Source organism: Orcinus orca, chromosome 2, assembly GCF_937001465.1.
Source record: "Orcinus orca chromosome 2, mOrcOrc1.1, whole genome shotgun sequence".
In the NCBI taxonomy this organism is placed as follows: Eukaryota; Metazoa; Chordata; class Mammalia; order Artiodactyla; family Delphinidae; genus Orcinus; species Orcinus orca.
In genome coordinates this window covers 102,015,590-102,038,662 of record NC_064560.1, presented here as the reverse complement: position 1 = coordinate 102,038,662, position 23,073 = coordinate 102,015,590, and the positions used below count along the sequence as shown (strand labels likewise).

Here is a 23,073-nt window from a genome sequence, read left to right as displayed (position 1 = left end):
TTTATATTCTCTGGTAATTTCTGCCTTCTAATGAGTGAATTTATTTATATTATTTTGTTTATTAATTTGAAGTTGTTTGGGCCATCTAATTTTTTTTTCTATTTATGCCTTTTCTTTGTTTTTCTTTCTGTCTTTTGTTGGTTGAATGAGTTTTCATTATGTCTTTATTTTTCCTTTACTGGTTTGGAAAGACCTTAGAATGCTTTAACTTGGTTTCCCTCATTTGTCAAGTTATATAATACTTATTTCCCCTTTGCTTTGAATACCCTTACCTGTTATTTTCATATTCTGTACTAATTTAGATTTATCATCATGTTTTCTCATTTCTTTGCATTTTTTTTCGAGGTTCAATTTCCTCTTTTCTGAAGCATAGACCATTCATTACTTCTCTATATGAAAATCGGAGTCTTAAATTCTCCAGTCTTACCCGAAAATTTTGTTACTTTGCACTTATTCTTCAAAGATAGTTTAGCTGAATATAGAACTTGAAATGGCTAGTCCCTGCCCCCCCACCTCCCGATGGTCCATTAAAGATACCATTTCATTGTCCATTGGAATCTAGAGATATTGATAAGGCATCTACTGCCAGCATTTAAGATAGTCATGCTGGTAGACTATTTTTCTCTCTTCTTTTTAAATATTTGCTTTGTAGTTTAAAGAACATTCTCCTTGTCTTTGAAGTTCTGCAGTTTCACTATGATGTGTACAGGTGTGGATTTTTTTTCTTAATTCTGCTTAAGCTCCCTATATTTATTCATTTCTGGAACATTCTCAGCATTATCTCTTTTTAAATAAAGTATTGTCTTTTGTTTTATGTTTCTTGCTATATTCTTCAAGTTTCAAATATTTGTCATTTTTCTTTTTGTTTTGTTGCAGTATACTTGATTTACAATATTATACCATTTTTGGGTATACAGCATAGTGATTCAAAACTTTTATAGATTATACTCCATTTAAAGTTATTATAAAATAATGGCTATATTTCCTGTGCTGTACAATATATCCTTATATCTTATTTATTTTATACATAGTAGTTTGTGTCTCTTAATCCTTTAACCCTATTGTACTCCTCCCCCCTTCCCTCTCTCCATTAGTAACCACTTGTTTGTTCTCTACATATATGGGTCTGTTTCTGTTTTGTTATATTCATTATTTGCTTCATTTTTTAGATTCCACACATAAGTGATAACAGAGTATTTGTCTTTCTCTGACTTATTTCATTAAGCATAATACCCTCCAGGTCCATTCATGTTGTTGCAAATGGCAAAATTTCATTCTTTTTTATAACTGAATAGTATTCCATGGTATGTATGCAGATATATATATATATATATCTCACGTCTTCTTTATCCATTCATCTGTTGATGAACATGTAGGTTGCTTCCATATCTTGGCTATTGTAAATAATGCTGCTATGAACATTGGGGTGCATATATCTCTGCAGAGTAGTGTTTTCATTTTCTTTGGATATATATCCAGGAGTGGAATTACTGGGTCATATGGTAGTTATATCTTTAAGTTCTTGAGAAACTGCCATACTGTTTTCCACAGTGGCTGCACCAATTTACGTTCCCACCAACAGTGCACAAGGGTTCCCTTTTCTCCACATCCTTGCCAACATTTGTTATTTGTGGTCTTTTTGATGATAGCCATTCTGACAGGTGTGAGGTGATATCTTATTGTAGTTTTGCTTTGCATTTCTCTGATGATTAACAGTGTTGAGCATTTCATGTGCCAGTTGGCTGTCTATATTCTTCTTTGGGAAAATGTCTATTCAGGTCTTCTGCCCATTTTTTAACCAGGTTATTTGTTTTTTTGATATTGAGTAGTATGAGCTATTTATATAGTTTGGGCATTAAACCCTGGTTGGTCATATCATTTGCAAATATTTTCTCCCATTCAGTAGATTGTCTTTTCATTTTGTCAATGCTTTCTTATTTATTTATTTATTTATTTGCTGTACGCGGGCCTCTCACTGTTGTGGCCTCTCCCTTTGCGGAACACAGGCTCCAGACGCGCAGGCTCAGCAGCCATGGCTCACGGGCCTAGCCGCTCCGCGGCATGTGGGATCTTCCCGGACTGGGGCACGAACCTGTGTCCCCTGCATCGGCAGACAGACTCTCAACCACTGCGCCACCACGGAAGCCCTGTCAATGCTTTCTTTTCCTTTCCTTTCCTTTCCTTTTAAATTTAATTAGGTCCTATTATTTATTTAGTTAGTTAGTTTCCTCTGCCTTAGGAGACAGATCCAAAAAATACTGCTGTGGTTTATGTCAGAGTGTTCTGCCTCTGTTTTCTTCTGGAGTTTTATGCTTTATGGTCTTACATTTAAGTCTTTAATCCATTTTGAGTTTATTTTTGAATATAGTGTGGAAAAAAAGTTCTAACTTCATTCTTTTACATGTAGCAGTCCAGTCTTCGCAGCACCACTTATTGAAAGACTGTCTTTTCCTCATTCATATTTTTGCTTCCTTTGTCATAGATTAATTGCCCATATAAACGTGGGTTTGTTTCTGGGTTCACTATTCTGTTCCATTGATCTCTGTGTCTGCTTTTGTTCCAGTACCATACTGTTTTGGCTATTGTAGCTTTGTAGTATAATGATTATGGATCAATCGAAGAAAAATATATAACAATTGTAAATATATATGCACTTAACATAGGAGTATCTAAATACATAATGCAAATGACAACAGAAATGAAGGACAGTAACACAATAATAGTAGGGAACTTTAACACCCCACTTACATCAATGGACAGATCATTCAGACAGAAAAATCAATGAGGAAACACTGGCCTTAAATGACACGTTAGACCAAACAGAACACATAGTATTCTATTCAAAGGCAGCAGAATACACATTCTTTTCAAGATCACATGCTAGCCCAAAAAACAAGTCTCAGTAAATTTAAGTAAATTGAAATCATATCAAGCATCTTTTCTAACTACAGTACTATGTGATTAGAAATCACCTACAAGAAAAAAACTGCAAAACACACAAACATGTGGAGGCTAAAAAATATGCTACTAAACCACTGGATCACTGCAGAAATCAAGGAGGAAATCAGAAAATACCTGGAGACAAAAGAAAATGAAAACACAGCAATCCAAATTGTATGGGATGCAGCAAAAGCAGTTCTGAGACGGAACTTTATAGCGATACAAGCCTGCCTCAGGAAACAAAAAGAAATCTCAAATAAACAACCTAACCTTACACCTAAAGGAATTAGAAATAGAAGAACAAACAAAACCCAAAGTTAGTAGAAGGAAAGAAATAATCTGTTGATTGTCCCTCCTGGGCACTTGTTTCTTTTTTTTTTTTACATCTTTATTGGAGTATAATTGCTTTACAATGGTGTGTCAGTTTCTGCTTTATAACAAAGTGAATCAGTTATACATATGTTCCCATATCTCTTCCCTCTTGCGTCTCCCTCCCTCCCACCCTCCCTATCCCACCCATCCAGGTGGTCACAAAGCACCAAGCTGATCTCCCTGTGCTATGTGGCTGCTTCCCACTAGCTATCTATTTTACATTTGGTAGCGTATATATGTCCATGCCACTCTCTCACTTTGTCACAGCTTACCCTTCCCCCTCCCCATATCCTCAAGTCCATTCTCTAGTAGGTCTGTGTCTTTATTCCTGTCTTACCCCTAGGTTGTTTATGACATTTTTTTTTCTTAGGTTCCATATATATGTGTTAGCATACGGTATTTGTCTTTCTCTTTCTGACTTACTTCACTCTGTATGACAGACTCTAGGTCCATCCACCTCACTACAAATAACTCAATTTCATTTCTTTTTATGGCTGAGTAATATTCCATTGTATATATGTGCCACACCTTCTTTATCCATTCATCCGATGATGGACACTGAGGTTGTTTCCATCTCCGGGCTATTGTAAATAGAGCTGCAATGAACATTTTGGTACATGACTTTTTTTGAATTATGCTTTTCTCAGGGTATATGCCCAGTAGTGGGATTGCTGGGTCATATGGTAGTTCTATTTGTAGTTTTTTAAGGAACCTCCATCTTTAATTTCTTATATCAGTATAATTTTCTGCATACAGGCCTTTTGTCTCCTTAGGTAGGTTTATTCCTAGATATTTTATTCTTCTTGTTGCAATGGTAAATGGGAGTGTTTTCCTGATTTCACTTTCAGATTTTTCATCATTAGTGTATAGGAATGCCAGAGATTTCTGTGCATTAATTTTGTATCCTGCTACTTTACCAAATTCATTGATTAACTCTAGTAGTTTTCTGGTAGCATCTTTACGATTTTCTATGTATAGTATCATGTCATCTGCAAACAGTGACAGCTTTACTTCTTCTTTTCCGATTTGGATTCCTTTTATTTCCTTTTCTTTTCTGATTGCTGTTGCTAAAACTTCCAAAACTATGTTGAATAAGAGTGGGGAGAGTGGGCAACCTTGTCTTGTTCCTGATCTTAGTGGAAATGCTTTCAGTTTTGCACCATTGAGGACCATGTTGGCTGTGGGTTTGTCATATATGGCCTTTATTATGTTGAGGAAAGTTCCCTCTATGCCTACTTTCTGGAGGGTTTTTATCATAAATGGGTGTTGAATTTTGTCGAAAGCTTTCTCTGCATCTATTGAGATGATCATATGGTTTTTCCCCTTAAATTTGTCAATATGGTGTATCACGTTGATTGATTTGCGTAGATTGAAGAATCCTTGCATTCCTGGAATGAACCCCACTTGATCATGGTGTATGATCCTCTTAATATGTTGTTGGATTCTGTTTGCTAGTATTTTGTTTAGGATTTTTGCATCTATGTTCATCAGTGCTATTGGCCTGTAGTTTTCTTTCTTTGTGACATCCTTGTCTGGTTTTGGTATCAGGATGGTGGTGGCCTCATAGAATGAGTTTGGGAGTGTTCCTCCCTCTGCTATATTTTGGAAGAGTTTGAGAAGGATGGGTGTTAGGTCTTCTCTAAATGTTTGATAGAATTCACCTGTGAAGCCATCTGGTCCTGGGCTTTTGTTTGTTGGAAGATTTTTAATCACAGTTTCAATTTCAGTGCTTGTGATTGGTCTGTTCATATTTTCTATTTCTTCCTGATTCAGTCTTGGCAGGTTGTGCATTTCTAAGAATTTGTCCATTTCTTCCAGATTGTCCATTTTATTGGCATAGAGTTGCTTGTAGTAATCTCTCATGATCTTTTGTCTTTCTGCAGTGTCGGATGTTACTTCTCCTTTTTCATTTCTAATTCTATTGATTTGAGTCTTCTCTCTTTTTTTCTTGATGAGTCTGGCTAATGGTTTCTCAATTTTGTTTATCTTCTCAAAGAACCAGCTTTTAGCTTTATTGATCTTTGCTATTGTTTTCTTCATTTCTTTTTCATTTATTTCTGATCTGATGTTTATGATTTCTTTCCTTCTGTTAACTTTGGGGTTTTTTTGTTCTTTCTCTAATTGCTTTAGCTGGAAGGTTAGGTTGTTTATTCGAGATGTTTCCTGTTTCTTAAGGTAGGATTGTATTGCTATAAACCTCCCTCTTAGAACTGCTTTTGCTGCATCCCATAGGTTTGGGTCGTCGTGTCTCCATTGTCATTTGTTTCTAGGTATTTGTTTATTTCCTCTTTGATTTCTTCAGTGATCACTTCGTTATTAAGTAGTGTATTGTGTAGCCTCCATATGTTTGTATTTTTTACAGATCATTTCCTGTAATTGATATCTAGTCTCATAGCATTGTGGTCAGAAAAGATACTTGATACAATTTCAATTTTCCTAAATTTACCAAGGCTTGATTTGTGACCCAAGATGTGATCTGTCGTGGAGAATGTTCTATGAGCACTTGAGAAAAATGTGTATTCTGTTGTTTTTGGATGGAATGTCCTATAAATATCAATTAAGTCCATCTTGTTTAATGTATCATTTAAAGCTTGTGTTTCCTTATTTATTTTCGTTTTGAATGATCTGTCCATTGATGAAGTGGGGTGTTAAAGTCTCCTACCATGAATGTGTTACTGTCGATTTCCCGTTTTATGGCAGTTAGTATTTGCCTTATGTACTGAGGTGCTCCTGTGTTGGGTGCATAAATATTTACAATTGTTATATCTTCTTCTTGGATCGATCCCTTGATCATTATGTAGTGTCATCTTTGTCTCTTGTAATAGTCTTTATTTTAAAGTCTGTTTTGTCTGATATGAGAATTGCTACTCCAGCTTTCTTTTGATTTCCATTTGCATGGAATATCTTTTTCCATTCCCTCACTTTCAGTCTGTATGTGTCCCTAGGTCTGAAGTGTGTCTCTTGTAGACAGCGTATATATAGGTCTTGTTTTTGTATCCATTCAGCCAGTCTGTGTCTTTTGGTGGGAGCATGTAATCCATTTACATTTAAGGTAGTTATCGATATGTATGTTTCTATTCCTATTTCCTTAATTGTTTTGGGTTTGTTATTGTAGGTCTTTTCCTTCTCTTGTGTTTCTTGCCTGGAGAAGTTCCTTTAGCATTTGTTGTAAAGCTGGTTTGGTGGTGCTGAACTCTCTCAGCTTTTGCTTGCCTGTAAAGGTTTTAATTTCTCCATCAAATCTGAATGAGATCCTTGCTGGGTAGAGTAATCTTGGTTGTAGGTTTTTCTCCTTCATCACTTTAAATATGTCCTGCCAGTCCCTTCTGGCTTGCAGAGTTTCTGCTGAAAGATCAGCTGTTAACCTTATGGGGATTCCCTTGTGTGTTATTTGTTGTTTTTCCCTTGCTGCTTTTAATATGTTGTCTTTGTATTTAATTTTTGACAGCTTGATTAATATGTGTCTTGGCATGTTTCTCCTTGGATTTATCCTGTATGGGACTGTCTGTGCTTCCTGGACTTGATTACCTATTTCCTTTCCCATATTAGGGAAGTTTTCAACTATAATCTCTTCAAATATTCTCTCAGTCCCTTTCTTTTTCTCTTCCTCTTTTGGAACCTCTATACTTCGAATGTTGGTGCGTTTAATGTTGTCCCAGAGGTCTCTGAGACTGTCCTCAGTTCTTTTCATTCTTTTTTCTTTATTCATCTCTGCAGTAGTTATTTCCACTATTTTATCTTCCAAGTCACTTATCCATTCTTCTGCCTCAGTTATTCTGCTATTGATCCCATCTAGAGTATTTTTACTTTCATTTATTGTGTTGTTCATCGTTGCTTGTTTCATCTTTAGTTCTTTTAGGTCCTTGTTAAATGTTTCTTGAATTTATTCTATATCCAAGATTTTGGATCATCTTTACTATCATTATTCTGAATTCTTTTTCAGGTAGACTGCCTATTTCCTCTTCATTTGTTAGGTCTGGTGGGTTTTTATCCTGCTCCTTCATCTGCTGTGTGTTTTTCTGTCTTCTCATTTAGCTTATTTTACTGTGTTTGGGGTCTCCTTTTTGCAGGCTGCAGGTTTGTAGTTCCCATTGTTTTTGGTGTCTGTCCCCAGTGGCTAAAGTTGGTTCAGTGGGTTGTGTAGGCTTCCTGGTGGAGGGGACTAGTGCCTGTGTTCTGGTGGATGAGGCTGGATCTTGTCTTTCTGGTGGGCAGGTCCATGTCTGGTGGTGTGTTTTGGGGTGTCTGTGGACTTATTATGATTTTAGGCAGCCTCTCTGCTAATGGGTGGGGTTGTGTTCCTGTCTTGCTAGTTCTTTGGCATAGGGTGTTCAGCACTGTAGCTTGCTGGTCGTTGAGTGAAGCTGGGTGTTGGTGTTGAGGTGGAGATCTCTGGGAGATTTTCGCCGTTTGATATTATGTAGAGCTGGGAGGTCTCTTGTGGGCCAGTGTCCTGAAGTTGTCTCTCCCACATCAGAGGCACAGCACTGACTCCTGGCTGCAGCACCAAGAGCATTTCATCCACACGGCTCAGAATAAAAGGGAGAAAAAGAAGGGAGGGAGGGAGGAAGGGAGGGAGGGAAGGAAGGAAGGAAGGAAGGAAGGAAGGAAGGAAGGAAGGGGATAAAATAAAATAGTTATTAAAATAAAAAATAACTTAAGAAAAAAAATTTTTTAAGAAAAACAAAACGGACAGATAGAAGCCTAGGACAAATGGTGAAAGCAAAGCTATACAGACAAAATCTCACACAGAAGCATACACATACACGCTCACAAAAAGAGGAAAAGGGGATAAAAGAATAAATCTTGTTCTCAAATTCCACCTCCTCAATTTGGTATGATTTGTTGTCTATTCACGCATTCCACAGATGCAGGGTACATCAAGTTGATTGTGGAGCTTTAATCTGCTGCTTCTGAGGCTGCTGGGAGAGATTTCCCTTTCTCCTCTTTGTTCGCACAGCTCCTGGGGCTCAGCTTTGGATTTGGCCCCGCCTCTGCGTGTAGTTCGCCGGAGGGCCTGTGTTCGCTCAGACAGGACGGGGGTTAGAGGAGCAGCTGCTTCGGGGGCTGTGGCTCACTCAGGACGGGGAGCGGGAGGGGTGCGGATGCTGGGCGAGCCTGCGGCGGCAGAGGCCGGCATGACGTTGCACCAGCCTGAGGCGCGCCGTGTGCTCTCCCGGGGAAGTTGTCCCTGGATCCCGGGACCCTGGCAGTGGCGGGCTGCACAGGCTCCCCGGAAGAGGGGTGTGGGGAGTGACCTGTGCTCGCACACGGGCTTCTTGGTGGCGGCAGCAGCAGCCTTAGCGTCTTCATGCCCATCTTTGGGGTCCGCGCTGTTAACCGCGGCTCGTGCCCGTCTCTGGAGCTCCTTTAAGCAGCGCTCTTAATCCCCTCTCCTCGCGCAGCAGGAAACAAAGAGGGAAGAAAAAGTCTCTTGCCTCTTCGGCAGGTGCAGGCTTTTCCCCGGACTCCCTCCCGGCTAGCCGTGGCGCACTAGCCCCTTCAGGCTGTGTTCACGCCGCCAACCCCTGCGCTCCAACTGAAGCCCGGGCCTCAGCTTCCAGCCCCGCCCGCTCCGGCGGGTGAGCAGACAAGCCTCTCGGGCTGGTGAGTGCTGGTCGGCACCGATCCTCTGTGCAGAAATCTCTCGGCTTTGCCCTCCGCACCCCTGTTGCTGTGCTCTCCTCCGCGGCTTCGAAGTTCCCCCTCCGCCACCCTCAGTCTCCGCCCGCGAAGGGGCTTCCTAGTGTGTGGAAACCTTTCCTCCTTCACAGCTCCCTCCCACTGGTGCAGGTCCCGTCCCTATTCTTTGTCTGTTTATTCTTTTTTCATTTGCCCTACCCAGGTACGTGGGGGAGTTTCTTGCCTTTTGGGAGGTCTGAGGTCTTCTTCCAGCGTTCAGTAGGTGTTCTGTAGGATTTGTTCCACGTGTAGATGTATTTCTGGTGTCTCTGTGGGGAGGAAGGTGATCGCCGTGTCTTACTCTTCTGCCATCTTCCCACCCCGGTCCAGGCACTTGTTTCTTAATGCAATTTGTTACTTTTGTGAAGACATCTTTAGTGGGGTTTGCTTTCTGAGAGAGTTGCAGTTGTTCTAGATGAGTAAATCCCTAAGTGTGGTTTTGCATTTAACTTTATTAGCTTATCAGAGTTTTCACTGGTTCTAATCCAACTTACTATATTAAAGTTTTGGCATAGTGTCCCTGTACCATCTGGGTAAGATGAACTTGGAGTACACTCCTATGTGCTCTGATTACTCACAAGAGAATCTTTTCCACACACGGCTCTAGTTTCATTTCCATTCACCTAAGGTTATGGGTAGTGTTTTTGTGGTCTGTGGTTCACAGGTGTAGCCCTTCGTGACTCTCTCATGTGCATCAGTTTCTAGCTGTTAAGCTGTTTTGGCTTCTGTTCCTGTTTACTGCTCTCATTTTTAGTTGCTGCTTTATTTTTAGTGCCAGGGTATTTTCCCTGCCTAAGTTTAAGTTTAGCAATATTTCGTTCATTATATTTTATCCAGATTTCTATGGGTTTTGGAGCAGAAGAATAGCCTTTTGATTTATCTCAGCCTGTTATATTGACCAGAAACCTCTATTGGTTCTTGTTAAGGAAATGTGAAAAATCAGGTAAAGCCACCTTGAATACAACTTTAAGTCTTTATTAGATATTTTTATTTTGATTAACTTATCCTAAGATATAAAAATATTTCTTAAAACATCAGACTTTTTTAAGAAGGGATGTGATACTGCTTTTTTTCTTCCTGGGGGTGGGAGTCATCACTGGTTTGTGGTACTTCTGAATCACATATCTAAAAAAACAAGGTATCTCATTTAAAAAATTGCTCTGCATATTTTCTTCATAAAACTTCAGAAGAGCCTAGATAGTCTAGAAATGTGATGTACGAATAGAATTTAAAAGTTACATGCTTTTGAAGTTGTTTATTATAATGTTAACCTTTAAAACTGAGAAGGGGACTTCAACTAACAGGGGGAACAGTTTAGTACATTATGTTCACTTCAACTCTAGAATATTTCTTAGCCATTTAAGGCACTAATTATAAAAATTATATAGAGATAAATATATTCCATCTGTATTGTTATGGTAGAACAGTACAAAATTGTGTGTGTGCCTACATATGAAAATTAGAGGGGAATTTTAAAAATGATTGGATGATGGTGGTAGGAGGATGAGCAATTTTTTCTTTAAAAACGGTTTCCCGCAATGGCATTGCTATCCTTACAGTCTTAATGGGACTAAATAGTATTCCTGTTCTTTGCTAGATTCCAAATAGATTGAAAAAAAAAAAAGGAGTGGCAGGTGTAGGTGAAAGTAATCACCTGTATTCCTGATGAAGCTGATATTGAAGTATGTAGCTGAGGTATGAGCCACCTCAGGTCTGCTCGCTAAACCCCAGATATACCTCCCCAGTCACCTGAACACCCCTGATGAAATCAGCCCCCTCCACACCCCACCCCACTCCTGTTCCCAATTGGAGTTGATCCCAAGAACATGGAGAGTGGAACTGAGTTGAACCCACCCAGTTTATTCTTCCGAAATAAATCATTCCACCTGAAGTAATGGCCAGGGAGAGGCTAGGAGTTACATGGTTTGAGCTTCCACCAGAAAGAAGAAGGATCATGGGGATTTGGAGATAAGCTTCGTAATAGTTGTGTTAATTTTCAAATAAAAAGGTCATGTGTATGTTTTGGCATTTATTGATTAGCTAAATTGTAGTTATTGAAATTTAATTACTTTTATTTTTGTGTTACAATCTTCAGTCTATCACAATTATTTTTTTCTCCTTTTAGGCGTTTAAATGCAGAATTAGAGGCAAAAACGGCTGATCTGGTTCGACAAGCTGAGGAAGTAATAGTAAGTGAATGTACAATTAATAGTAATTCCATGTAAGTGCTAGTTTTTTAACTTTTTAATTTGATGTGTAACATACATACAAAAAAGTGCCCAAAGCATAAATTTTCAGCTCAGTGAATTATCATAAATTGAACATCAATATATGCATAAGTATGTGTATACATGCATGTATATGTTTTTGATAAGCACACTTTTTTAAAAAAATTATTTATTTTTGGCTGCATTGGGTCTTTGTTGCAGTGCATGGGCTTCTTATTGCAGTGGCTTCTCTTGTTGTGGAGCACAGGCTCTGGAGCATAGGCTCAGTAGTTGTGGCACATGGGCTTAGTTGTTCCACGGCATGTGCAATCTTCCTGGACCAGGGCTCGAACCTGTGTCCCCTGCATTGGCAGGCGGATTCTTAACCACTGCGCCACCAGGGAAGCCCAGCACACGTTTTCTAAAAGCCACTGAAAAAGTGTTTTCCATTTAGATATTCCAATCATCTAATTAATAGGAACATTAATATTGAATAGTATTTCCCACTATTTTAAGATTAATATTTGCAAGTAGCTATATAGAATTAGTACTGGTAATTCAGTAAGGATAGAAATAAAATGGTCTCTGGACAGAAGCTGAATAAAGGTTAACAACTACCATTAATGCTCAGATGGTAATCCGTTTCTTAAACTCTGCAGTTGGATATAACTCAGATTCTTAGGGCTAGACCATAATCAGATTTATAGTCAGGAAAAATGTAGTGAGGTTACATCACTAGACAATGTAAGCATATTTGCCCCATTCTGGCTACCAAATTGGTTATTCCTACTTTAAGCATCCCTCCCTAAGTATCAGCATTCCCAATATTAGTTGATAGGATATAGTAATATTCCTTAGAGGAATAAAGTAGCTGCTTTCAAACTTTTTAAATTTTTTATTCTAATTCATTTATAATTCTCTTTCATTTAAATCCCACCCCCACCCCACTTTGGAGTTGATGGGGGCAGGGAAGAATAGGCAATATTTTAATGTCTTAGATCCATCATTATTTGTTAGTTTAGGAATGAGAATATTTAGATAATGGTTACAGATTTACTAGTTGCATTTGTAATTAAATATTTTACTAAAAAATAAACATTTTATTACATCTTTTAGTTTTTGTCAGTGTCTGAAGAGCAGGAAAATAATTTTTCTGAAAATAATGTTCAGAAACTCAACGTTATGTTAGAGTGAGTGATTCATTATGTATTCTGATCAGAGTCCTCTAATGGATATAACTTTTGCCACATTGAATTTTTGTTTTTTCACTTTCATATTAATACATCTTCTCCAAAAGCTTTCACTCTTAGTGCTTCATTTTTAGCACTTTCAGTTCTATGTGGTCGTCTTAACATTGAAGTTTTTATGATTTGAGACAAGTTTTTCTATCCATTAAATGGATTTATGTTTCCACTTCTTGTGAACCTTATTTCCTTTGCATGTTACAGAAGATGGAAGCTCTAACGTAGTTGGGAAGCAGGAGTCAGCTAAGATCATGTAAAGGCATTGGCATTCTTACAATTTTGCCTTAGAACTGACTCTTTTAACCAAGAATGAGTGAAAGGGTGAAACTACATTGTTACAGATCTTATTTTGATACCATAGCTTTTAGAATTCTGTGCTTTGATTTTATAGAAATTGTGGACAACTCTGAAATAATTAATGATCAGAAAGGCACTTGACTATATCCTAGTTTTGTACATTATTTTCCTACATGACTTTGTTTTATTTAACTAGAGAGATCAGCAAGAAGTACGATCTCAGTCTATTTCAACACAAATTAAATCATATGAAGAGGAAGATGATTACAGTTTAAGGTAAGACTTAAATTCCCAAACACCTTAAAAATTTTTTCTTTTCACTGGGTAAATGCTTTAAGATTGTTTTCTGTTTTTTTTTTTAAATTAAGGTATATTTGACATACAACATTATATTGGTTTTAGGTGTACAACACAATGATTCAGTATTTGTATATATTGTGAAATGGTCACCACAGCAAGTATAGTTACTATCCATTACCATACATAGTTACAGAATCTTTTTTCCCTGTGATGAAAACTTTTAAGATCTAATTTTTTAGCAGCTTTCAAATATGCCATTAGTATTATTAAGTATAGTCTCCATGCTGTACAGTACATCCCCATGACTTACTTATTTTATAATTGGAAATTTGTACTCTTTGACTCCTTTCACCTATTTCGCCTGCTCCCAACCAACCAGCCTCTGGCAACCATCAGTCTGTTCTCTGTATCTATAGGCTTGTTTTTATTTGTCTGTTTTTAGATTCCACGTACAAGTGAGATCACTTATTTGTCTTTGTCTTTCTCTGACTTATTTCACTTAGCATAATGCCCTCGAGGTCCATCCATGTTGTCAAAATGGCAAGATTTCATTCTTTTTTTATGGCTCAGTAATAGTTATATATATATATAAATATCATTTTATATAATACTTTAACATATATATATAAAAGCATATGTTCTTTTCTCATTCATCCATTGATGGACATTTAGGTTGTTTCCATATCTGGCCTATTGTAAATAATGTTGCAATGAACATGGAGGTGCATATATATAAAAAAATAAGTGTTTTCATTTTCTTCAGATAAATACCCAGAAATGGGGTTGCTGGATCATATGACAGTTGTCTTTTTAATATATTTTTTCTTTTTTCTTTTTTTTTTAATAGATCTTTATTGGCGTGTAATTGCTTCACAATACCATGTTAGTTTCTGTTGCACAACAAAGTGAATCAGCCATATGCATACATGTGTCCCCATATCCCCTCTCTCTTGAGCCTCCCTCTCATCCTCCCTATCGCACCCCTCTAGGTCATCACATAGCACCGAGCTCATCTCCCTGTGCTATGCTGCTGCTTCCCACCAGCCAACTGTTTTACATTCAGTAGTGTATATATGTCGATGCTACTCTCACTTCACCCCAGCTTCGCACTCCTACCCCATGTCATCAGGTCCATTCTCTATGTCTGCCTCTTTATTTCTGCCCTGCAACTAGGTTCATCCGTACCATTTTTTTTTTTTTTTTTAGAATCTATATATATGCATTAGCATACGGTATTTGTTTTTCTCTTTCTGACTTACTTCTCTCTGTATGACAGACTCTAGGTCCATACACCTCACTACAAATAACTCAATTTCATTTCTTTTTATGGCTGAGTAATATTCCACTGTATATATGTGCCACATCTTCTTTATCCATTCATATTTTGATGGACACTTAGGTTGCTTCCATGTCCTGGCTATTGTAAATAGTGCTGCAGTGAACATTGTGGTGCTTGTCTCTTTTTGAATTATGGTTTTCTCAGGGTATATACCCAGCAGTGGGATTGCTGGGTCATATGGTAGTTCCATTTTTAGTTTTTTAGGGAACCTCCATACTGTTCTCCATAGTGGCTGTATCAATTTACATTCCCACCAACAGTGTAGAAGGGTTCCATTTTCACCACACCCTTTCCAGCATTTATTGTTTCTAGCTTGTTTGTTAATGGCCATTCTGACCAGCATGAGGCGATACCTCATTGTAGTTTTCATTTGCATTTTTCTAATAATTAGTGATGTTGAGCATCTTTCATGTGCCTCTTGGCCATCTGTATGTCTTCCTTGATGAAATGTCTATTTAGGTCTTCTGCCCATTTTTTAACTAGATTGTTTGTTTTTTTGATATTGAGCTCCATGAGTTGTTTGTATATTTTGGAGATTAATCCTTTGTCTGTTGTTTCATTTGCAAATATTTTCTCCCATTTTGAGGGTTGTCTTTTTGTTTATGGTTTCCTTTGCTGTGCAAAAGCTTTTAAGTTTAATTAAGTCCCATTTGTTGATTTTTATTTCTGTTACTCTAGGAGGTGGGTCAAAAGAGATCTTGCTGTGGTTTATATCAAAGAGTGTTTTTCCTATGTTTTGCTCTAAAAGTTTTATAGTGTCTGGTCTTATATTTAAGTCTTTAATCCGTTTGGAGTTTATTTTTATGTATGGTGTTAGGTAGTGTTCTAATTTCATTCTTTTACATGTAGCTGTCCAGTTTTCCCAGCACCACTTATTGAAGAGGCTGTCTTTTCTCCATTGTATGTTCATGCCTCCTTTGTCGTAAATTAGGTGCCCATAGGTGTGTGGGTTTATCTCTGGGCATTCTATCCTGTACCATTGATTTGTATTTCTGTTTCTCTGCCAGTAACATACTGTCTTGATTACTGTAGCTTTGTGGTATAGTTTGAAGTTGGGGAGCCTGATTCCTCCAACTCTGTTTTTCTTTCTCAAGATTGCTTTGGCTATTCGGGGTCTTTTGTGTTTCCATATGAATTGTAAGATTTTTTGTTCTAATTCTGTGAAGAATGCCATTGGTAGTTTGATAGGGATTGCATTGAATCTGTAGATTGTTTTGGGTAGTATAGTCATTTTCACAATATTGATTCTTCCAATCCAAGAACATGGTATATTTCCCCATCTGTTTGTGTCATCTTTGATTTCTTTCATCAGTGTTTTATACTTTTCTGAGTACAAGTCTTTCGCCTCTTTAGGCAGGCTTATTCCTAGGTATTTTATTCTTTTTGTGACAATGGTAAATGGGAGTGTTTCCTTAATTTCTCTTTCTTATTTTTTGTTGTTGGTGTATAGGAATGCCAGAGATTTCTGTGTGTTAATTTTGTATCCTGCAACCTTACCAAATTCATTGATTAGTTCTAGTAGTTTTCCAGTGACATCTTTAAGATTTTCTATGTATAGTATTGTGTCATCAAAAAATAGTGACAGTTTTACTTCTTCTTTTCCAACTTGTATTCCTTTTATTTCTTTTTCTTCTCTGATTGCTGTGGCTAGGACTTCCAAAACTATGTTGAATAATAGTGGTGAGGGTGGGCATCCTTGTCTTGTTCCTGATCTTAGAGGAAATGCTTTCAGTTTTTCACCATTGAGAATGATGTTTGCTGTGGGTTTGTCATATATGGCCTTTATTATGTTGAGGTAGCTTCCCTCTAGGCCCACTTTCTGGAGAGTTTTTATCATAAATGGGTGTTGAATTTTCTTAAAAGCTTTTTCTGCATCTATTGAGATGATCATATGGTTTTTATTCTTTAATTTGTTAATATAGTGTATCACATTGATTGATTTGTGTATATTGAAGAATCCTTGCATCCCTGTGTTAAATCTCACTTGATCATGGTGTATGATCCTTTTATTGTGTTGTTGGATTCTGTTTGCTAGTATTTTGTTGAGGATTTTTGCATCTATATTCATCAGTGATATTGGTCTGTAATTTTCTTTTTTTGTAGCATATTTTTCTGGTTTTGGTATCACACTGATGGTGGCCTTGTAGAATGAATTTGGGAGTGTTCCTTCCTCTGCAATTTTTTGGAAGAGTTTGAGAAGGATGGGTGTTAGCCTTTCTCTAAATGTTTGATAGAATTCACCTGTGAAGCCATCTGGTCCTGGACTTTTGTTTGTTGGAAGATTTTTAATTACAGTTTCAATTTCATTACTTGTGATAGGTCTGTTTAATTCTTCCTGGTTCAGTCTTGGGAAATTGTTCCATTCCAAGATTTTGTCCATTTCTTTGTGGTTGTCCATTTTATTGGCATATAGTTGTTTGTAGTAGTCTTTTATAATCCTTTGTATTTCTGCAGTGTCAGTTGTGATTTCTCCTTTTTCATTTCTAATTTTATTGATTTGCATCCTCTCCCTTTTTTTCTTGATGAGTCTGGCTAAGGTTTTCTCAATTTTGTTTACCTTCTCAAAGAACCAGCTTTTAGTTTTATTGATCTTTGCTATTGTTTTCTTTATTTCTATTTCATTTATTTCTACTCTGATCTTTATGATTTCTTTCCTTCTACTGACTTTAGGTTTTCTTTGTTTTTCTTTCTCTAGTTGTTTTAAGTGTAGGCTAGATTGTTTATTTGAGATTTTTCTTGTTTCTTGAGGTGAGATTGAATTGCTCTCAACGTCCTTCTTAGAACTGCTTTTGCTGCATCCCATAGGTTTTGGGTCATCATGTTTTCATTGTCATTTGTGTCTATGTATTTTTTATTTCTTCTTTGATTTCTTCAGTAATCTCTTGGTTATTTAGTAGCGCACTGTTTAGCCTCCATGTATTTGTGTTTTTTACAGTTTTTTTCCTGTAACTGATTTCCAATCTCATAGCATTGTGGTCAGAAAAGATGCTTGATACAATTTCAGTTTTCTTAAATTTTCCAAGGCTTGATTTGTGACCCAAGATGTGCTATATCCTGGAGAATGTTCCATGTGCACTTGAGAAGAAAGTGTATTCTGCCAGTTTTGGGTGGAATGTTCTGTAAATATCAATTAGATCTATCCGGTGTATTGTGTCATTTAAAGCTTGTGTTTCCTCATTTATTTTCTGTTTGGATGATCTGTCCATTGGTATAAGTGGGTGTAAAATCCCCTACTGTTATTATGTTACTGTCGATTTCTTCTTTCATGGTTAACATTTGCCTTATGTACTGAGGTGCTCCTAAGTTGGGTGCATAAACAATTATAATTATTGTATCTTCTTGGAATGATCCCTTGATCATTATGTAGTGTCCTTCTTTGTCTCTTGTAATAATCTTTATTTTAAAGTCCATTTTGTCTGATATGAGAATTGCTACTCCAACTTTCTTTTGATTTCCATTTGCATGGAATATCTTTTTCCACCCCCTCACTTTCAGTCTGTATGTGTCCCTAGGTCTGAAATAGGTCTCTTGTAGACAGCATATATATGGGTCTTGTTTTTGCATCCATTCAGCCAGTCTGTGTCTTTTGGTTGGGGCATTTAATCCATTTACATTGAAGGTTATTATCAATATGTATGTTCCTGTTACCATTTTCTTAATTGTTTTGGGTTTGTTTTTGTGGGTATTTTTCTCCTCTTGTGTTCTTGCTTAGAGAAGTTTCTTTAGTGTTTGTTGTAAAGCTGGTTTGGTGGTGCTGAATTCTCTTAGCTTTTGCTTGTCTGAAAAGCTTTTGACTTTTCCATTGAATCTGAATGAGATCCTTGCTGGATAGAGTAATCTTGGTTGTAGGTTTTTCTCTTTCATCACTTTAAGTATATCCTGCCACTCCCTTCTGGCCTGCAGAGTTTCCACTGAAAAATCAGCTGATAACCTTATGGGGGTTCCTTTGTATGTTATTATTTGTTTTTCCCTTGTTGCTTTTAATATTTTTTGTTGTATTTAATATTTGTTATTTTGATTAATATGTGTCTTGGTGTGTTTTTCCTAGGGTTTATCCCATATGGGACTCTCTGTGCTTCCCGGACTTGGGTGACTATTTCCTTTCCCATGTTTGGGAATTTTTCAACTATAATCTCTTCAAATATTTTCTGAGACCCTTTCTTTTTCTCTTCTTCTTCTGGGACCACTATAATTCAAATGTTGCTGTGTTTAGTGTTGTCCCAGAGGTCTCTGAGATTGTCTTCCGTTGTTTTCATTCTTATTTCTTTATTCTGCTCCTCGGCAGTTATTTCCACCATTTTGTCTTCCAGCTCACTTATTCATTCTTCTGCCTCAGTTATTCTGTTTTTGATTCCTTCTAGTGTATTTTTCATTTCAGTTATCGTGTTGTTCGTCTCTCTTTGTTGTTCTTTAGTTCTTCTGGATCTTTGTTAAACATTTCCTGTATTTTCTCAGGCCATGCCTCCGTTCTATTCCCATGATTCTGGATCATTTTTACTGTCATTACTCTGAATTCTTTTTCATGTAGCTTGCCTAGTTCCTCTTCTTTTATTTGGTCTTGTAGGTTTTTACCTTGCTCCTTCATCTGTGTGATATTTTTTGCTGTTCCATTTTTTTTTTTTTTATGAGTGGGATTGTGTTCCTGTCTTACTGGTTGTTTGGCCTGAGGCTTCCAACACTGGAGTTTGTAGGCTTTTGGGTAGAGCTGGGTCTTGATGCTGAGATGATGAACTCCAAGAGACCTCACTCGGATCACTGTTCCCTGGGGTCTGAGGTTCTCTGTTAGTGTGCAGTGGTTTGGACTCAGAGCTCCCACCACAGGAGCTTCAGCCTGACCCCGGGTTCATGAACCAAGATCCCACAAGCCACCTGGGGCAGAAAAGAAAAAAAAGAACAATAACAAAGTAAAAGATAAAATCAGACTAGGAAACTAACAGATATGTTAGGAAGAATATAAAAAAATATATATAGATGAATCAACAACCAGAAGGTACATCAGTACCACAATAGTAAAAAGAGGAGGAGGGAAAAGAAAAGAAAAAAGTGGGGGGGAAGGCCTTGACTGTGGAAAGCAGGGCCTAAGCAAGGGTGAGGTTTGGGCAGTGGGTAGGGCCAGTGCTCAGGACCCACAGGGCTGGAAAGGGCCCTGGGGGCTGAGGGGGGTGGCTTAGGTTCAAGGAACAAAAGGGGCCCAGGCATGACCCCCACCTCTGATCTCAGAGGGCAGGGGACCTCATCTGGGAGCCCAACAGGCTTCCTGAGCTCGATTGAGCAGCCCAAACACCCTCTTCTCCTCTCCTCTCCTGCTCCTCCAGTCTGGGGTCTGGGAGGGCCCCTCCTGCCTGCCTCTCCTGATCTCCCCGGCCTCCCTCCTATGCCCCCGGGACCAACGTGGCCAGGCGGGGAAGGGGGAGCCTTGGAGGGCAGGGGACCAGCCTGGAATCTCAGCAGGCTTCCCATGCCCAAGTGGGCGGGGCAGTTGCCCTCTGCTCCTCCTGGAGGGCCCTTCCCACGTGCCTCTACTGTTCTCCCCTTGGCCTCCTTCCTATGCCCCTAAGGACCCACGTGACCTGGAGTGGGGCTTTGGAGGGCAGAGGATTGGCCTGGGAGCCCAGCAGGTGTCCTGGGCCCAAGTGGGTGGGGCAAATGCCATCAACTCCTCTCCTGCTCTTCCTGCAGGGTGCCTCCTGCAGGGCCCCTCCCACCTGCCTCTCCTGATCTCCCTGGCCTTCCTCCTATGCCCACAAGGACCCACACAGCCTGGAGGGGGCTTGGAGGGCAGGGGATCGGCCTGGGAGCTCAGCAGGCTCCCTGGCCTGAGTGGGCCAGGTGATCACCCTCCACTCCTCTCCCACTCTTCCTCTTCCCAGAGAGTCCCTCCCAGCTGCCTCTCGTGATCTCCCTGCACTCGGGCACTGATCTTGTCTGGCCTCCACTTCTCCTCCCACCTCTGTCCCCCTACATCCTACCAGCTCACTCTGGGGTTCCTCCCATCTTGGGGGTCAGAGTCCCCCACCAGCAGTCGGCAGGCACCCTAGTTGTAGGGAGATGCTAACTTTGCGTCTTTCTACACTGCCATCTTGACTCCTCCCCACTCTGTTTTTAATTTTTGAGGAACCTCCATACTGTTTTCCATAGAGGGTGTACCAAATTATGTTCCCACCAACAGTGTGCAAGGGTTCCCTTTTCTCCACAGCCTTGCCAGCATTTGTTATCTCTTATCTTTTGATAATAGCCATTCTTACAGGTGTGAAGTGATAGCTCATTGTGGTTTTGATTTACATTTCCCTGATGATTAGTGATGTTGAGTTTCTTCTCATGCATCTGTTGGCAATCTATTTGTCCTCTTGGGAAAACGTCTCTTCCACTTTTGCCCATTTTTAAATCCAATTGTTTGTTGGGTTTTTTTTAATTGACTTTTATGAGTTTTTTAAGTATATTTTTGATAGTAATCCTTTATCAGATACATGATTTTCAAATATTTTGTCCCATTCAGTAAGTTACCTTTAGTCTTGTTGGTGCTTTCCTTTGCTGTGCAGAAGCTTTTTAGTTTGATGTAGTCCCATGTGTTTATTTTTGCTTTTGTTGCCATTGGTTTTGGTGTCAAATCCAAAAAGATAATCACTAAGACTGATGTCAAGGAGCTAGCCACCTATATTTTTCTTTTAGGAGCTTTATGGTTTCAGGTTTTACATTCAAATGTTTAATCCATTTGAGTTTACTTTTGTGTATGATGTAAGATAACAGTCCACTTTCTTTTTTTTACACGTGGCTGTCCATTTTTCCCAGCACTATTTACTGAAGAAACTATCCTTTCCCCTTTGTATATTCTTGGCTCCTTTGTCATAAATTAATTGAGCTTATATGAGTGAGTTTATTTCTGGGCTCTGTATTCTGCTCCATTGATCTATGTGTCTGTTTTCATGCCTATACCATACTGTTTTGATTAGTATAGCTTTGTATAATAGCTTGAAATCGGGAGAATGCCATTTTTCTTGGAGAGTGTATGTGGATCTGTTATTATATAATTTTTTTTACGTGTAGGTATTAGAAATCTATAATTTGAAGAATAAGGTAAGTTATAAAATACTAATAATTGGGGGCTTATGCCAGTCAGACACAATGTAAACCTTTTACCTATTTTATCTCATTTAATTCTCAAAGTATTATTTTGAAATAAATATTACTGTCCTCATTTTAAAAAATGAGGAAACTGAAGCTTAGAGAAGTTCAATAGATTGCCTAAGGACTTACAGATGGTATGTAATTTCACTGAGATCCAAACTACAATTAATTAATTAATAATTAGTTTTAATATGTCTCGGTTTAGTATCATTTATTATTAACATATGGTGTTTACTTTTTTTCTGTAGACATCCATTATTGTCTGAAGGGACAGTTGATTTACGTTCAGAAACTAAGGTAAGAAATCAAACTTTTTGTGAATGTGATTATATTCTGTAGAATTTAGGTTGTTTTTTAGATTTCTCTCTCTTTTTTTGGTATTTATTATTCTCACTTTTATTGTGTTTATTGCAGGTGGGGTAGGGGGTGTTTTCTTTAAAATGCTTTTCCTGAGTCACAAGAACTCCAGGGCCCCTGCCTATGAGTGGGCAGCTGGCACATGTCACTCCTGCAACATTTCTGGAAAGAAGGGGCAGGCAGGCCCTCCCCCAAAGGGCTCCCCAGGCCAGCTCTGCCGGCCTCAGCCCCTCTGAAAAAGAAACCCAAACCCCAGAAGCACCCCACCCCTTGGGCTCACGAAGCTGGATGTGCATCCCCGCTACCCCACAAGCGGCTTCCTCTCCCTCCTTCCTACCCCCTTTCCTTGGGCTTCTCCGTGCTCCCCTTGTGGGCACTTCAGCCCCAACCTGCCTGCTTCCCGCGCTGCCCTGGAAGATGCTTTCGTATTTGCCAGGCTTGCCTGTTGTCTACAAGACCCAGGATGCTCACCTGGTGCACTCTGGCTGATTCTGGCTGAGCACCCTTCCCCCACACCTGGTTGCCTCTACCCTGTAACAGTGCACTGGCCTATGGGGTAGAGGCAACCAGACCCACCAGCCTCCCACTAGCTTGAAGGGAGCAGGTCCTAGGGCCCACAGCACGCCTTCCAGTAACAGCTAGAAATAGAATATTAGCCTTGATATTCAGAAGGGATGTCTTTATGAAATGTTGCTCGTAAAATGAATTGAGTCCTTTTTTGTCTCATAACTTCACTGAACAATTTGGAGATACATTGGAAAAATTCTAAGTGAAATTAAGTTTTCTCTCCAAAGCCCAAATTCACTAGATTAGAAGATCTGAAAAAGAAAAGTATTCATATACAAAGAAGGTGATTGGGAAGGTTTATTCATTCATTTAAATATTTACAGTGTGTAGAGATCACTAGTCCAGGTGCTGGGCACACTGGGATGTACAAATTCCCTACCCATGGGAATCTAGACCTAAGGAATAGTATGCGTGGAGGCCTATCTGAAGAATAATTGGTGAGGAGAATTAAATTCTGTGAATCAGAACATCCAGTTTAACATTCCACTAACTAGTTGAACATCCTTGAATCTTTGGGACTCATTTTCTTGTCTTTAAATCTCTTGGTCCTAGTAATAACTAGGTCTTTTCCAGGTATACAATTTTGGATTCCTTAAAATATAATTTGATTAATTCTCTGAAAATAGGAATTCTTCTGTGTAGC

At 38.7% G+C, this 23,073-nt stretch overlaps 1 protein-coding gene across 10 annotated transcripts in view; it reads left to right on the top strand.

Annotated features, from left to right (window-relative positions):
* The window catches only part of TEX9 (testis expressed 9), a 216,545-nt gene that overhangs the window by 139,116 nt on the left and 54,356 nt on the right, over window positions 1-23,073 (top strand). For 9 of the 10 annotated variants that reach the window (XM_049706011.1, XM_049706012.1, XM_033436974.2 and 6 more), the window contains 3 exons: window positions 11,120-11,183; window positions 12,939-13,018; window positions 21,755-21,803. In XM_049706011.1, coding sequence (XP_049561968.1) covers window positions 11,120-11,183; window positions 12,939-13,018; window positions 21,755-21,803 — 193 coding nt within the window. Of the gene's footprint in view, window positions 1-9,831; window positions 9,938-11,119; window positions 11,184-12,938; window positions 13,019-21,754; window positions 21,804-23,073 lie in introns of all 10 variants that reach the window. The other variant, XM_049706015.1, reaches the window with a different exon arrangement.